This window comes from Haliotis rubra, unplaced genomic scaffold (assembly GCF_003918875.1).
Source record: "Haliotis rubra isolate DU_JTF1 unplaced genomic scaffold, ASM391887v1 Scf622, whole genome shotgun sequence".
NCBI lineage: Eukaryota > Metazoa > Mollusca > Gastropoda > Lepetellida > Haliotidae > Haliotis > Haliotis rubra.
The window spans coordinates 159,690-178,483 of NW_025767327.1; the positions used below are offsets into that span (position 1 = coordinate 159,690).

The 18,794-nt window shown below is 42.9% G+C and overlaps 1 protein-coding gene across 1 annotated transcript; it reads right to left on the reverse strand.

Annotated features, from left to right (window-relative positions):
* Positions 1-1,783: 1,783 nt before the first annotated feature.
* On the reverse strand, positions 1,784-8,637 carry LOC124256273 (hyaluronidase A-like). The gene is made up of 5 exons (XM_046690243.1): positions 8,309-8,637; positions 5,890-6,137; positions 4,951-5,094; positions 4,160-4,361; positions 1,784-3,304 (listed from the first exon to the last, which is right to left on the reverse strand). Exons 1-5 carry the CDS (start codon positions 8,537-8,539, stop codon positions 2,948-2,950), a joined length of 1,182 nt encoding a protein of 393 aa, XP_046546199.1. The 5' UTR covers positions 8,540-8,637; the 3' UTR covers positions 1,784-2,947.
* Between the last annotated feature and the right edge of the window lie 10,157 nt (positions 8,638-18,794).

The window sequence follows — 18,794 nt, forward strand, 5'->3', positions numbered from 1 at the left end:
GGTGAAATATTGCTAAAGCGGCGTAAAACCATACCCACTCACTCTCAATGTCGGTAACGAATTTTGTGACATACTCAGCTTCAGCAATATGGAAGAAATGTGTTGTTAACTTGTTCCTGCCTATGATTCGTATAGCTCAACTTATATATATATATATATATATATATATATATATACAGTAAGGGGCGGACGGGTAGCCTAGTGGTTAAAGCGTTGGCTCGTCACGCCGAAGACCCGGGTTCGAATCCCAACATGGGTACAATGTGTGAAGCCCATTTCTGGTGTACCCCGCCGTGATGTTGCTGGAATATTGCTAAAAGCGGCGTAAACCAAACTCAGTCAGTCAGTATATATATACAGTCACATTCAACTGTTTGCAGATTAATCAAGAAACGCATACAAAATCAAGCAGTTTAGTTACCTGAAAACACGGAAACATTGTGACACGGTGATACCAGTCCCCATTACTGCCGAGCATGACAGATATTTCGTCCATTAAACACAAGGTTTGTCAATGTATTGGAATGGAGCGATGTGTACCAGTTTCAAATTTAAGACTTCATTTTGTCATTTTGACATTTAATTTTGATAACAGAAATATTCCCAATACTTTGAATGTACTTTAAGTAGGGTAATATCCTCGTAACTCTCCATTACTTAAAAATAATGTGCCTCGGCCCCTCCGGGGCCTCGGCTCCATTATTTTTAAAGAATGGAGAGTTACATGAGGTAGAGGGTAATGTCCGAGTATCTCCAGGCAAGCGGTCATGTCAGAACGCTCAGATATTACAGTCTGTATTTGAGCACATAACCTTTCTTTATTGATCATCCTTCTAATAATGGCTATGGAATCCGGGCTTGAATTAGTGCGCCTCAAACCTAGTACATGTTCTAATGCGAGTCTTAATGTTAATGTCAATAATTCACTTGTAATGTTCACTTTTACAATAATAAAATGAATGTTCTATGAATCAGTACACACGTTACAGTAAGTATGCGGTACATTCCCTAAAGTATTTGTGTATCGAGTACAAGTTTCCATATTCCAGATGTACATATATATATATTTCTTATACAACCCACCGTCGGTAGTACAAGACACTTGCAATGACAAAATAAAGAAATACACTATCGCGGTAACTGTTCCAAATGCCTTTTCATTCGACATATGGTTCAAAATGTGTTTTTTTCAGGTTTAAAGGGTAAACATTTCTTTTGTGCGTGTATTGTCGATCGCTGGTGAAATTGCTTTGGTATATCCTGTAGAACGGAGGCGACGTCTACCGGTAAACCCACCCACTACAAGCATATACAGTCGTGCTCATGCAGCAACAGATAAGGGCAGATAAGAAAATAGTTTTATTGTGGTGAGAACGTATACATGTTCATATCGATCTATCCGCGTGTATAAAGGCTGATCGAAAAGAGAAATAACATTCCGATTCCTATAATGTAATACATATCATTATCGCAAGTGACTTAATGTTCATGTACAAAACACTCGTCCTGAATATACTGGCATCAGTACATGATTGTCATCTTTATTTAACAGAGTGAAAACTGAAACTACACCAGAAAACCCTCTTGGATCAAGGCGTTCAATGATATGTATTGTATTATGTAAATGATTTGGTTTTACGCCGCTTTAAGCAATATTCCAGCAACATCACGGCGGGGGACACCAGAAATGGGCTCCACACATTGTACCCATGTTGGGATTCGAACCCGGGTCTTCAGCGTGACGAGCCAACGCTTTAACCACAGGGCTACCCCACCGCCCCTGTATTGTATTAAGTAAATGCATTGTATAAAGCGATTTTACATACATAAATTGCACCCAAAGCACCCAGCAGGGAATATGGAAAGAGATCCGTATGTCAGCCACACAAGGCGTGATCAATGAAATAACTTTAGTATTATAAAACAGATAAACAATATTATGGTTTTGATATTTCATGTAAAATCATATTCACATGTTGTGCAATAAGTATATGCAAAAATCAATCTAAAAATATGCCTGTGTTAAAAGATGTGAATACAATGTGAAGCGTACAACTCCTACGTGTACACTATCCAAACTATATCTGTTTGGTAACAATGTTACAACAAGCGCACTCATTTGATAACTACACTGACGCCTGGACACGTCTGTATGAGGGGCGACCGAGTTGAGTCTGTCAGCTACCGCCGCTCGATTCCGTGAATGTTACGCTGATAATGTGATGGGAATGTATATCACAGATGTTCGTAATAAGTGTCAGATCAATCACAAATGGATCCAGTTTCAAACAGTCGAAAACCTATTGCCATTTACAATTTCAAAACTCTGATAATGGAATGTTACTGCACACTGTACTTCAGCACGTGTCTGTGTTGGTGTGACAATATCACCATCTATCGCAGTAATAATGTTGGCGCTTTGAGCATCAACCTTTTGCACGGAGTCTCTTTTAATAAGAGCATATTTTCCTTGTGAAATATTGAACACATACCCTGAACAGATGTGGTGTTTTCAGAATACTGGAATTCTCCATCTAAAAATGGTGGAGTTTAAAACCATTTTGCATTTCATGCGTTACACACAGATAAGAGGTTGAACGCTGCTTTCAAAATCTTTCACTAAGATCATGGCTTCCACAGATATGCATTGTGTGTCACGGAATTGTACATTAATGAAATGACAGAAAAAAAATAGGAAGAAGGAAATATGCAAAAGACACATGTCCCTCAACTGTACAGGCCAAGAGTATTAGAATATCACATTAGGAGCAATACAAACATCTGCAGTAATTACAATGTTGACCACAATGTTTCCAGCAGACCAAGCTGGCACAGTGCATTTCACAGCCCCCCAAGTGTTGTGCGTACCTATCTCGAATTACAACCACCCTATGACTTGTTACAATATTCACCTGACCATCCGGGCAGACATCTACACACATAATACTCATACTTCTTCAGTCTGGGGTACCTGTCCCCGAACAACCCCCCGCCTCTTGTCCCTCGTGTCCTCATACTCCTCCCTCGGCCTCACACAAGCCTCCTTCTGGTACAGACGGAGGAAGTTCTGTGTGGTGGCCTCAAAGTCCTTCCTGATACAACGGCCGTGGTTGTTGCACAGCTCGTTGGCACATGCTTGTGTGAAGTCGGTGAGGTTCTTGACGAAGGGACCTAGGACGTTGTTGATGTCGTTCTGCATCATACGGCATTCATCCTTCGTCTTGAAGAAACTATGACTACCCCAGACGACGACGCCAGAAGCCCCCATAGCGGCAGGTTCCTCGATGGCGACCTTGAGGTCATCCTAGAAATAGAGAGTGTGTGAATCAGTAGATAAATATCCTGTCGATGTGGCGCTAGGTTACCAGGAGATTCTGACCTCGTATATTAAACATTTTCAACCTCGCACACTTGAAAATTAATGACAGAGAGACAGGCTAATAATCTGTGACTATTTTCATTGCGGTCGTGGAGTCAGCTCATTCAGAGGTGGTTATTATGTTTTGATACCTCTGAATAACCAATCAGAAGCGCGTCTTTGCTTAACTTTGGCCGAAATATGAACGTCAAATGTCTTACCAACTGTTGTTTTAGACGCCTATTACAAGAATAGATTCCTGAGAACCATCTTAGAATCCTGACGGGACGGAATTATCCCTTAGCTAGCAATGACTCATGTGGTTCTGGTCATCTGACTGACGACCGCCTCCGCGGTGTAGTGGTTAGAGCGTCCGCCCGGAGAGCGGAAGGTCGCGGGTTCGATCCCCGACCGCGTCATACCAAAATACGTTAAAATATGGTACTTGTTGGTCCCTGCCTGGCGCTCGGCATTATTGGGTACAACAAGGACTGGTCGGCTCGGAGTCAGTATACTGTGTCTGAGTGGGGTATTCATGCTTCACTGCGGCATGGTATCTCAGTGAGCTAGCACTATAAAACCAGCTTAAGTCTGGGCTAGTACAAGCAGCCGCACATACACATACACACGCATGCATGTCGTCAAATGAGCGAAATATTCTCAAGCACGACGTTAAACCCAATTTCACCTCACCTCACCATCTGACTGACAGGTGATCACACTCTGCCTGATCCCATAAATATGAGTAATACTCCGTGAACGCGGCAGGTTCTCCGGGGAACACACGTCCACGGCACTGACCTTCTGGAAGAAGTCTGTTCCGTTGTCTTGACTCAGAGTGTACGGCATGATGGGAGTGTTGAGCCCCGACCATTTCGCCTGCACTCGGAGCGTCTCGTTCACTGTCTGTCTGACGTACAGGTAACGGCTGTGCATTGGTGTGTTCCGATTGGTGTAAATCCTGGGAAACAGGCCTGTGTTGGTTGAGAACAGCCACCCCATGCTGCAAGGTAAAGGTATGTATGTACTGTGGGTAGATCTCTCATGGTGATTAAAAACAGATGCAGTGTATTCACATTTCCTTGGAACAGACATCATGTTACAAATAGAGCAAGATTATTTTCTTCATCTGTAAATAACATCAGTCACGGCTTCGTCTCCTTCGGAAATATTAAGCTTACACATAACTTCATCACTAAGAACAGTGATACCTTCTAATTAAACTGAGATTAAGTACATCATCATAAATTAACCATGTGTGTGTGTGTTTTTGGCGTTTGTTTGGTTGGTCACTGGATCTGGTGGTATGAATAATAACTTGATCGGCTTATAAGCTCTGTTTTCAACTTCTGAACTTTTCCCTCAGATTTGTATTTTCGGAATTTCAGTCGGTACCGAATAATTTGAATTTCATTTTTCAATGATTATACGACTTCTACTTTCGCCAGCAGATTTCAAAGGTAGACGGGTTCGAAATCCAAGCAAAACAAACAGGCCATATTGAAGTGAGACACAAGGAACATGGTAACATGCATTGCGAGTAGGTGTCGTCTAAATAAAACCATTTAAATGAAGGTAATTTTGCATCTTACTATTTATCATTGGTAGTCTGTGTCCCAGGGGCTGAGCACTCATTGGTTGTTGACGACCCCCAGCATCGCGGGTAACCATAGTAACCCCAGTGGGCGTTCGGACGGAGTTGCTTGCCCAGCTGAAGAGATCCTTGCAGGAAGTTCCTGTAATGCACATCCAATAAATGTATTTAGGTGAACATTATGAAAAAACTAAACAGTCGTGCCAACGTGATAGTTAACGTACTGATCGAGTCTGCAATTACTGCAGCTGTGGTCATTGAGTTCTGTGGCTATCTTGAACACAGTAACCGAAACCCGAAACCTCCACCATGACCTAACCCAGTCAGTGAGTGAGTGAGTTTAGTTTTACGCCACACACAGCAATATTTCAGTTATATGGCGGCGATCTGTAAATAATCGAGTCTGAACCAGACAATCCAGTGATCAACAGCATGAGCATCGATCTGTGCAATTGGGAACAGATGACATGTGTCAACCAAGTCAGCGAGCCTGACCACCCGATCCCGTTAGTCGCCTCTTATGACAAGCATGGGTTACTAAAGGCTCATTCTAACCTGGACCTTCATGGGTTCGAACCCACTCAACACCCCAAGGCCCAACCTGCCAAAACCTCCACCATGACCTGTCTCAGTCAGCACCCAATGGTCCATCCTGCCATGTAACTTCAATACATACAATAGGGACAGTTATATCCAGAAAAGTAAGTTTCAAGCCTGCCTGATCTTCCAGCTCCTTGATGTCTCTCAGAGACCTAAAAAAATATTAAGCGTGAAAGGCTGACGTCGGAACTGCTTACTAGTTTTATAAAACCCACAAGCATGGAGCTGACTGATTCTGAATTGGGATTCGAACCAGTGAAAAGAAGATACCGGTAAGACGCATCAACCTCTGACCAAGCTAAGATGCCCTCCTGTGTATAAACAATGGGACACTTACCTGGCGGCGATGTCGAACTGTCGTGTTGCTTCCTCCATTATCTGTGTCGTGTTTGTCCAGGTGGGATGTTGTTTCTTGACCAGCTCCACTGACTTTGTCTTATACATTCCTAAACTGCCGAAATTCAGCGGTAGATGTGGTCTCCAGGATTCGAAGTCGATGACCGCCAATCCGGAATAGTTTGGGTCGGGGATGATCTGGTTCGTCACAGCTGCCGCCTTCCGGAAGTGTTCGGGTAGGTTTCCTTCCTGAAATAAACAATATACAATCTTGTTATTGTTTGTTTACTTTCGGTCTGCTTTGTGGTGCTGTCAGAATTTTTAGAGCAACATCAACAATGTTTGACAAACGTCGAATTTGGTTCTGGCAAACACGGGGCGGTGGGGTAGCCTAATGGTTAAAGCGTCCGCTCGACATGCTGAAGACCCGGGTTCGATTCCCCACATGGGTGCAATGTGTGAAGCCCGTTTCTGGTGTCCCCGCCGTGATATTGCTGGAATATTGCTAAAAGCGACGAAAAACCATACTCACTCACTCACTCTGGCAAACACGCGGTTGATACTACAGACGCTGGACCGGGTGACGAACCAAGTCCTAGAGCTATACTGAGTGAGTATGGTTTTACGCCGCTTTTAGCAGTATTCCAGCAATATCACGGCGGTGGACACCACAGACGGGCTTCACACATGGTACCCATGTGGGGAGTCGAACCCAGGTCTTCAGCATGACTAGTGGACGCTTTAACCATTAGGCTACCCACCGTCCCCTAGAGCTGCGTATAGTACCGCGTGACATGCTGAACCGGAATCACCACTCATGGCACATCTTTAATTGGTAGCAGACTTAGCTCTTGACTCTTATTTCCGTCTGACCCGAGGAATAATGCATGTACATTTCACAGTCTGTTTGTTGGCGGCGTTAACGAAAAATATACGGTTTAGAATGGCATTGAGTGAGTGAGTTTATTTTTACGCCATACTCAGCAATATTCAAGCTATATAGCGTCGGTCTATAAATAATCGAGTCTGGACCAGACAATCCAGTGATCAACAGCACGATCTACACAATTGGGATACGATGACATGAGCCTTACCACCCGATCCCGTTAGTCACTTCTTACAAGCATGGGTTACTGAAGATCAGTTCTAACCCGGATCTTCACGGGAGGTACAAAATAGCAGAAAGGAACTGGTGGAAGGTGCATCAATGCATGGGTCAGCGTAGGTTTACCAAAACGCTAGCCATGGAGATGATCAGGACATGGCATCTGTATACCACACTGTGCTGTAAAGAGTTGCCTCCCTTACCTACCCTGCTCGTCGTGGGTAGAGAACTCAACTTCACTTTATCATCACCATGTTCATACGCGGAGGTTAAGCCAAAGTCGTAAACGTCGCAACCGCCTTAGCCCCCTTTGACGTTTCTCCCGGAAAACTGTCACGTAGTGATGAAGCTTACAACGCGGCATTATCTCCCCGATTCACTCAGCAGGTTCTAGGAGGATCAGGGATACAGTAGTCAACACTGATGTATGTCTGAGCGAGCGAGTTTAGTTTTACGCCGCACTCAGCAATATTCAAGCTATATGGCGAAGGTCTGTAAATAATCGAGTCTGGACCAGACAATCCAGTGATCAACAACATGAGCATTGATCTGCGCAATTGGGAACCGATGACATGTGTCAACGAAGTCAGCGAGCCTGACCACACGATCCCGTTAGTCGCCTCTTACGACAAGCATGGGTTACTGAAGATCAATATTCTAACCCGGATCTTCACGGGTAAGATGTATGCCTGACGTATGTTATGTGGAAAGTGACAACCAACACACCACACCACCCCGACTAAATAAATAAATGAACGAATGAATGAATGAATGAATGAATGAATGAATGAATGAATGAATGAATGAATGGAATGAATGAATGAATGAATGAATGAATAAATAAATAAATAAATAACAGTGTCAAACTCGGTTTCCTTTGGGAACATGCTTGTCCATCATGTACATATGTAAGCTAGTGGTACGAATGGATTATCGTAACATATGCTAAAAGGTAAAGTTAAGAACCACCTGTTTCTCTAATGTTATTACAGGTAAAAACTGTCATGGCAGGATAATATACTATAATACATGTATGATGAACGTACATTTAACTTCTTTAACTGCTATTGAGGTGACGTGTTTGATACTTATTATCGTACCCTAAGAGTCTGGACTTCTTCATTTAATAAATCACGGGCTTGCTTGGTCTAGACTTATGTTTTACAGATTGTCGCCATATTGCTGGAATATCGCTGACTGTGGCGTCAAACAATAAGCAATGAGTGGACACGGCTCGCCAAAGTAAATTCAGCAAAGCGCTCATAAAATATTTCGATACGCACCATTAAACTGGGCAATTATCGGATAAACTCACCTGTGGGATACCCCCATTTGAGGGCGTCTGAAGGGAAGGCCAGTCTCCAAATCCGTAAAATATAACCATATTTTCTCCCATGAATTGATCATTCTTGTTCGTTACGATTCGATAAGTTGTCAAGTTTAGGTTAATCCCGTGCGCTTCGCACCCTCCAGAAGGGACATTCCAAACGACGAAAAAAGGGGAGATTAGGTAGTGCGTATGGTGCTGTGCATCCTTTGGCAGCATCCCGCGGACTTCTCGCGAGAGTTGGGGGCGATGTCAGACATACAAGGACAGCTGCAAGGCACAGTAACATCATTATTATCTTCTCGTAACCGCCTGTTGCGGCTCACCACTTCCTGCTTCCTGCACAGATCACGTGACTGCCTGGGTCACGTGACCGTTGTAAACAAATAACTCCAAGCACCTCGTAGTTACTGCTATAAGCACTAGCATACCGCTTTACACAGTGGTGAACCCTTACCACTACCAGCACCACTACCCCCACTGCCTCTTCTGTTACTGCTACTATTACGTTCATCACTACACTACAATTATAGTACTGTAACTGATACAACTCAATGTTTATAATCTCTATTTTTTACTACTACTACTACTCCTACTACTGCTAACATTTCTGCTGCTACTGCAGCTACTACCAATCCTATTGCTTTTCAGCAACTGCAAATTATAAGGTGTGGAATTGAAGAATGTAAGCACCAAATAACCCATGTCTTGATGAATTACCAGCAGAAATACTGCATTTAAAGCGCGCGTAAAATATTCTTTTCACTTACACCTGTAAGAATGCAAGATTTAGTGCAATGTTAACGACTGGTCGATGTCTTTCAAATCAGTTAATAGTTCCCAACGCTGAAATGTCGCCATGCGAGAACGCGTGAACGCGAGATTTACTGATCAACTGCGCACGTCTCTGTTCTTTCAAACAGGCTATCCGAAAACGAATTCTCAACTGACGCACTATCATTACGTCAGTTTAACAACTGAAAATTAGTAAGCCGATACTGGATGTATGCCCACGCGGGTAGATTGCCTACTATAGTCCGTTTGGCTCAAAAGCGGACCGATGAATTGCAATCTAACTCGAAAACTAATAAACATATAATACTCAATGACACGCTGATCATAACCAAAACATCAGACCAACTCTGTGATTTTTTTGGTAGAATTAATGTCCTAAAAATTAAAAAAAAGCTGTTTAACAAAGTATAATTAAAATTTTGACACAGTTCACTATTTGTTACGAGGGAGGAGTGCAAAGAGAGGAACAGCCATGTGAACGTGAAGCACGTGCACAAGTGCCCACACAGTTATTAATTCATTTACCTGTGCTGTGCCGTCTCCATACTTTCTCGCACACATGGCTGTTCCTCCCTTTGCACTCTCACTCTCACAGAGTTGGTCTGATGTTTTGATTATGCTCAGCGTTTCACTGAGTATTATATGTTCATTAGTTTTTGAGTTAGATTGCAATTCATCGGTCCGCTTTTGAGCCAAACGGGCTATCCATATGTTGGACTCCAAGTACCTCTCTGATCTTTTCTCTTTGGTAACATTAAATAGGTGGAAGTAAAGCTTTAAATATTCTTTGCTAGTGTCGTGACGGCATGCAATCGCCAGGGAATGCAGCTCGCCACACATGAGGGTCAAAGTGGCCGGGGACTGACGGGACTGCAATGTAGGGCTAGTGTTAGGCAGATAGTGATGCTAAACGTGAAGAGGGGTGGTACGGTTAGGAAGAGACGCTGGGTCAGATGTAGGGTGAGGAGAGGAAGTAAGGTGAGATATATGGTGAGGAGGGGAGATAGGGTGAGATGTAGGGTGAGGAGGGGAGATAGGGTGAGATGTAGGGTGAGGAGGGGAGATAGGGTGAGATATAAGGTTAAGGAGGGGAGATAAGGTGAGATGTAGGGTGAGGAGGGGAGATAGGGTGATATATAAGGTGAGGAGGGGAGATAAGGTGAGATATAAGGTGAGGAGGGGAGATAGGGTGAGATGTAGGGTGAGACGCTGGGCGAGATGTAGGGCGAGATGTAGGGTGAGGAGGGGAAGTAAGGTGAGATATAAGGTGAGGAGGGGAGATAGGGTGAGATATTAGGTGAGGAGGGGAGATAGGGTGAGATGTAGGGTGAGGAGGGGAGATAGGGTGAGATGTAAGGTGAGACCCTGGGCGAGATGTAGGGTGAGTTGTAGAATGAGGAGGAGTGATAGGGTGAGATGAAGGGTCAGGAGGGGATGTAGGGTGAGATGTAGGGTGAGATACTGGGCGAGATGTAGGGTGAGATGTAGTGTGAGGAGGGGATGTAGGGTGAGATGTAGGATTAGTAGGAGAGCTGGGTGAGTCAACGATCCCGCGGACAGGATGCGACTCCACGCCATCAACCACGTCGCTTAGACTGACCACACGAGCCATCATACAATAAGTGCCAGCAAGTCGGGAAGTGTGAAAATTCCATTTAATTGTGAAAGTATAGAAAGGCATCGCCCAACCAGCAATCACTGGAAACAACAATGGTACAACCTCAAGAACAAACGGTATTCCCCGTGCTGCAGCGTTGTATAAAATACATAAATAAAACATGCCCGGGAAATCGAATGGAATACAGGGGTGTGGGAAACAGGTTTAGGAAGAAGTGCAAATTCTGATCTATGGCCTCGAGAAACCATTTGCTGAGATTCCCTGTACAGTTACTGCTTTAACAATGTACATTTGGAAAAATGCCAGGCGTACAAATTGAAATATAAATGTGATGGTTTTTATGTCCTCAGAGGCACATTGTCTTAAGCGGAACTGTCAATTATGGATTCAGTGATGTATGTAAGCTTTCAGGAGCACGACTGTCACCAACATGTGGCTGTACAGTGACACTGCTTTATTTCCTATATGACTTAATCTTTAGTTCAATCAAAGTTTGAGTATACGTGTATATACACATTAATTCAATAACATTCACAATGTGTTTGAACTTTGTGTCTCCAGAGTATTAGGAGGCTCTACTTTGCGAGTTGTCTGATGTTATTGTAATGATTTTATACACTGTCAATGCGTCTTCTCATTCTTCTTCAGAGGGTAAATGCACCTTGTCTCGACTTGAACTAACTGTGTCAAATGATTTGATACACGGGTAGGTTCTCAGACCCATTCAACTAAATTCAGTATCATATTTTCGTAGCAGACGTATGAAACGGGGTCGTCCTGTGAGGCCGACATGTGTACCAAATAGACACGCAGAGAGGTGCGCCAGGCCGACTTGCCGGTGTCCTTTGAAGTAATTAACGCCAATTATCATTGTTTTGACAGTATGGGGTCGTCTCATCATTTCATTGAATTTAGCTCACCACTTACTGAATACATTAAGTTTGAGTTTGAGTTCACCGCTTTAGTTTAAGAAAATGTTCACCATTATTGAATTTACTTTGGAAATGTATGAACTATATGTACAGTGCTTAGAATAATGTATGTAATGTATGAAAATTGTTCAAAATGAATGTAATGTATGAAAAGTGCTGGTAAATTTTTAAAATGTGAGTCATTAATTTATGAATAAATGAACGAACAAGTGTATAAACTGTACATGTTTGTGTGATGACGTAAAGACAATATTATATTCTGAAAATACACGCATCATCTTGCCAGTCGTAAATAACTATTCCCCCAACAAATTTTTGACATGTCCCCAAGATTTAATCCCCCACTGCCATTGTTTGGCTAATCCTTTTTAAATTGGCAAGGGTAAAATGTTGCGCCATGTCGACCTGCTGGAGGGGGCTGAAACATAGATAAAAACTCGATTGTCGGCCTGGCAGTACCTCCCCGTATGAAACATATGTTATATTTGGAATTACACTTTCTTCGTAAAGCACAAATTGTAGCACTTTTGTTGGGTTGAGTCCCATCAGGGATTTGAACCCAAACCCTCAAAGTCAGGCACCTAATCCCAAATATAACATGTGTTACAGATGACCGATTTCTAAATGACATTGCGTATTTCACAGATGTATGCAATATAGAATGCAACAATGAAATAGAGAAACAAAACATGAATGACGGGGTCGGAGAACACATCCAACCTCTAAATGCCTTTGACGATAATAATCCACCTTTTATATGTCTATAACAATATTCATCCAATACTCTAAACTTAGTGCTTGTAGCGAACATTTACCTTTTAAATGCCTTTAAACATTCTAAACATAAATCCAAAATACAACGTGACTGTTATCAACTGTGAATTCGTCATTATGTTAGAATGAGTTTTCCCCCGCAGTGTTTAAGAGATAGAGTCACACCGGTGAGGTTCAGACAGTGTCTATTGGCGCCTTTCTCCGACTACACAGACAGTTTGCTTAAAGGAAACAACGCCTGGCTTCATTTGTACCTAAAACCCATAATATATCCGATATATGATCTATTTCTCATAAACGGAGAAATAAAACTTCAGAAATTATCTGATTAATTTCTGCGTTTCCGTAATCACACTTGAATTCTGTCTTGCAATCACTCTCTAAATGTATTTTCGAACAACGAATAGAATGACAAGGATTTTTGGAGCTAATGGACTATTTTCATTTCAGATGTGGCGTCAGCTTGCATGGCTTCTGTGCTATCATCCGATCACAACGTCCAGCTGTACTGGGGCTGTGATAACCAGCATCTCTCGGCGGACGAATCCCGAGGCATCAGTTCAACAAGTTCTGGATATAGTGCAGCTCTATACAAGCAGCTCTGAAGGCTGTTCATTACAAACTGTTTCATGTATCAGTTAGCCTTGCTCTAAGGCTGTAAGGAATGCTAGGCTAATGGGTGGATAGTAATTTCCCTTTAAAGTGAGTGAGTGAGTTTATTTTTACGCCGCACTCAAGCAATATTCCAGCTATGTGGCAGCGGTCTGTAAATATTCGAGTCTGGACCAGACACTCAAGTGATAAACGGCATGAGCACCGATCTACACAACTGGGACACGATGACATATGTCAACAAGTCTGACCTGACCACCCGATCCCGTTAGTCGCCTCTTATGACAAGCATGGGTTACTGAAGATCAATATTCCATCCCGGATCTTCACGGGTCTCTCCTTTAAAGAGGCATGTTTAGATTAGCGGTCAATACATCAGTCTGTTAGTAGGGACAATGTGTTCTTTATATTCATATCTTTTAGCAATTATTATTTAAACCATTATTTATTACCTTAGGGACATGTGCATGTCTATGTATCTGTTTGTTATGCAGAAAGGTGAAAGGTGAGAGCCATCTCGGCTTGTAGAAGAAAGAAGAAAGTAGTGTTCTTTGACTGACTGACGAATCAGCACGATTATCGGATGGTCATGACTGGTAGTCCTTCACTTCCTACAGTGAGTGAGTGAGTTTAGTTTTACGCCGCACTCAGCAATATTCCAGCTATGTGACGGCGGTCTGTAAATAATATAGTCTGGACTAGAAAATCCAGTGATCAACCGATCTTAGTGATAATTACAATAAGTATTTTCTATAAAGGCAAACCATACCAACTACAAACAAAACATCAGCACAAAGGTCATATGTAATGTTTAATGTGGAAGCTTGCTCCTTTCGTTTGTCGTTTAACGCCGCATTCAACAATATTGAATATATGTGGCGGCGATCTGCACATAAAGAGACTGGACAAGATGATCCAGTGACTGGCATCACGAGCATAGATTTACGCGACTGGGATACGATGGCATGCTACAACCAAGTAGCCGAATCTGACCGACCGATCCCCATAGTCGCCGCTGACAACAAGCATAGGTTGCCGAAGACCCAGAAAGACACGGAGCATCAGCATAGCCAACATCACTGCACCACTTACCCAGAAGAAGGGAAAATATTAAAAATATCATTCTATCCCGGATCTTCAATTTATAATGTGCTTATTATACAAACTTCCAACATTTAATCAGTTTAAATCACGTGAATCCATCTCAGAATAGCCGACAAGCTGACAGTAACTGAAAACAACTTCATAAAAAGTGATGCAATCTTGAAATATTGAACCAAGGGTTCTGTAAATCTTCTTCTAAGCAACAATTGCAGTGTTAGATGGATCTATCCTCCAGGGAATCTGTTTTTGTGTGAACAAATTTCAAGGTGTTTTTCTCTCTATCTATCGCTTTAGTTCCAGTTATAAACGTCGACAGATCGATCGTGTCAAGAAAGGAAAAAATCGCCATAGCGGTTTCCTCGTGGTACATCTTCAGTAGCAAAAAACACATAATATTCTTATGACATGGACCATGTTTCATACAAAACCTAATTGCTATTAATTTCGACAAATCTTTAACACCATGCAACGGATGACATTGTTGAGTTCAGCTGTTTCAAATTTAACGGTAGACTGTTCCAAATGTTGAGCTGAACCGGGTCACATACAACGGTAGACAATTCTTACTGTTGAGCTCAACGGGGTCACATACAACGGTAGACAATTCTTACTGTTGAACTCAACGAGGTCACATACAACGGTAGACAATTCTTACTGTTGAGCTGAACGAGGTCACATACAACGGTAGACAATTCTTACTGTTGAGCTCAACGGGGTCACATACAACGGTAGACAATTCTTACTGTTGAGTGAGTGAGTGAGTTTAGTCTTACGCAGCACTCAGCAATATTCCAGCTATATGGCGGTGGTCTGTAAATAATCGAGTCTGGACCAGACACTCCAATGATCAACAGCATGAGCATCGATCTGCGCAATTGGGAACCGATGACATGTGTCAACAAGTCTGACCTGACCACCCGATCCCGTTAGTCGCCTCTTATGACAAGCATGGGTTACTGATCAAAGGTTCATTATACCCCGGACCTCCACGGGTTTCACTTCCTGCAGAATCACACATCAAGTCCTGAAAGTTCACTTGTCTTCTCTTATGATACGTAATGCCAATCTAATTGTTTGGTCGGCATGACAATCACTAGCCCGTCACACTTCCAACTACGGGGTTTGTCTGATTAAGACAACATTAGTTACTAGCCACGGTGCCATGACATTGATATGTCTGAGTGCGGCACATAACAACATTCCTTCATTTAATCATATTGTCAGGTCCTCGCCCATTCCGTGTTGAACATCTTATGGCTTTTTACTTCAGCATACAAGAATTTTCACGACAGATCATCAGTCCTGCAAAAACGTATGGCGCATGCGCAGTGTGGACATCGTTTGTGTAGGCGTAGCTAAGTTGGTATTATCGTAATGCTATCATAGATAGTTGACTGTGCCTCATCAAAGCCAGGAAAATGAGTAGACTGCGAATGGCAACAAGATTGTTATCATGATCATTAATCGTTCCCTTAAATCTAGATATTTTCGAACTGACCTTCCGACCATGGGTAATTCTCAACATATTTGTATCTCATCACAAACAGTGACTAACGACCCAGAAGTCACGTCGCACGTACTGTTGAAATAACCAACCTGAAAGTAATTTAAACCACTGAAGAGAAATTTCATGACAACTGATTTAATACAAGGTAATGCTTCGCCTAATGACCAGCATTCTCGTGCTTTTCTACTTTTCAATAAGGTCCTCTTCATGACCAGAATTCTCCTTAATCACGACCAGTTAAAGCGACATGCCCATATTGTCGCCCACCCAGGGCACCGTCATTATCATGATTTACGTAATCGCCTGAATGAGATTTGTCAAACTTTATTAATTGCTTGTTTAGGATAACAAATCTGACTGATAATCTGATTTGATACCGGTTCGGTGATTTAAATAATAAGACCCCTGGGTATAAAATAATTACGAGCAATCAGAAGCGCTGTTTATAATGTAAACCGGTTCTGTCAAATACATTTCGGTAATGTCATCACGTCTTTCATCGTTGAAAAAATATGTAAATTAAATTAAAGATTAATCAGCCCGGGCCATTACGACTATGCTTCTATGTAAATTCTGTCTGTGTATATATCGAGTAGCGCCGTTAAGCCGCCCTTGAGGTTTACGCACACCACATGTGAGTTTTAACATTAACGTGATTGGTTAGGATGGTTGTTGGCTATTGTTTTGCAGTCACGTTTAATTTAATATGACCAGCAAGGGCTTAGTCTCTATTCGCCCACATCCCTAATTGCCCACATCCCAATTGGCCCACAAAAAACATCAGAGGTTAATTAGGGTCAGACAATGCACCCCTACTCTCATAATGGGGTGTCCTGACAAGGGGGGGGGATTAGTCTAAAATCACATACATCTCTGAGTTACTTGACAAAGTGCTCTTGTTTCAGTGTTGTGGTAGTTATACAGGATGGAGAAGGAAACTTAGAGAAGATTTAAAGTATATTTCAATTTTGTCTAAATAAAGTAGAGAGTATTATTAATTAATGTATCTACTAATCGGAAATAACTTCTCTCTCCTTTCAATTTAGTAACTCACTGCAACCCTATAAGTATGGTAGTTTGCAAAGTATGGGCAGTCGCAATGGCTAACCTACAGAAAGCAGAGTTCACGTTGTCGCAGAGAGGAGGAAAACAGGTTCTACACGGAGGTCACAAGTATCGACTGCACGTTGACAGACAGGTAGCCACTCACTGGAAGTGTATCATCGACAAGTGCAAGGGTAGATGCAGCACCATTGGGGATCACATCACTTCAGTATCAGAACACAACCATCCTCCACTAGTGAATGAAGAAGAGAGTCGACTTCTCACCAGACTTAGACAACGCGTTCAAGAAGAGATCAAGCCTGTCCAGCAAATCTACAATGAAGAGACCCAGAACCTAGACGAAGAAGCTGCTGCTACTGTTGCTTCCTTCTACAGTATCAAGTCTGGACTCTACCGTCAGCGTGCCAAGGTTCTTCCACCAGTCCCACGTACCCGTGCTGATGTAGACCTCACAGGTACCTTTTTTAAGTATTAACTTATCTACTGATATTTGCATAATGCTCAATTGATTTCTTGACAGTGTACTTCATTCATTCATTCATTCATCAAAAAAACAACGTCTAACACACTTGCTTGTTTTTAAGGTTCCTGGACTGAGACAACAGACGGACAACAGTTCCTCGTTGTAGACAGCGAAGATGAAGACAGGATCCTGATCTTCAGTACCGCAGAGATGCTGGACATCCTCGCCAATGCAGAAACCATCTACATGGACGGAACATTTTTTGTGTGTCCCAGCCTGTGGCAACAAGTCTACATTGTGCACTGCCTTGTGGATGGACAGATGTTCCCAGTCGCCTTCTCCCTGCTGCCAAGCAAGTCTCGTGATACATACATGGCGGTTTGGCGGCAGGTTTCAGAGAAAGGCCTTGTGAAAACCTACAAGGACAACCGTGCCTTCAACACCCACGTGCGACGTGCTGCAGCACTCCCCCCCTCCTCCCAGTGGATCAGATCCAAGATGCCTGGATGGAAGTATTGAACCAGTCTCCCGACGTTGACGGAATCGGCCAGTTCAACGACTACATCACATCTACATGGGTTGACTACGACGCAAGATTCCCACCTCGCATTTGGAATCAACATGGAAACACTGGGCCAAGAACAAACAATCACTTGGAGGGATTCCACCTTGGATTTAAGAAGCTGGTTCAGAAGCACCACCCGAACATTTACGAGTTTGTGATCACAATGAAGAAGCTCGAGACAACAAACAGAGTGGCCAGAAGACAGATTGAGCATGGAGCAGCTGTCCGCCCAAGATCCAGACTCTACAAGAACCTGGACAGCCGCCTGCACAGACTGCAGCAGCAACTGGAAACTGGCAGAAGATCACCGCTACAGTTTCTGGACGCGGCTGGACACCTGATCAAGTTGAACTGAACATTATGAAACTTTGTTACAGAAATAAAAAACAAAATGTAAATTACTTTTGTCTTCATTTGCCCACATCTCAATTCGCCCACATCTTCAAAATAGGAGAGTCCATTCTTCAGTCATAGGTATGACACAAGTTGATCATTATGTAATCCCTAACCAATATGTTGTTTTAAAACTGTGGGCGAGATGGGATGTGGGCGAATAGAGAACATGCCCCAGCAAGTGATCGCTGAATAATTCCTCCTTAGTGCTGTTCGTGACTTTTATTGTGTTGGTGCCACACTGCTCCTGGTAAATAGTATCAGAGACTCACCCCCGGTATTGCCTACTTCCCCAGTCACGTGACATCAAATGGTCGTCACCGAGGGAGACTTGGGTCTGCCATGAATGATGGATGGTTCCTACGAGATCGTGTGCAACCACACGTCACACGATATGTCATGAGTAGAAGGAAAGTAGTAGCTGTGGGGCGGTGGGGTAGCCTAATTGTTAAAGCGTTCGCTCGTCACGCTGAAGAGCCTGGTTCGATTCCCCACATGGGTACAATGTGTGAAGCCCATTTGTGGTGTCCCCCCGTCGTGATATTGCTGGAATATTGCTAAAAGCGGCGTAAAACTAAACTCACTCACTCACTCACTCCTACACGATCGTGTGCAACCACACGTCACACGATATGTGATGAGTAGA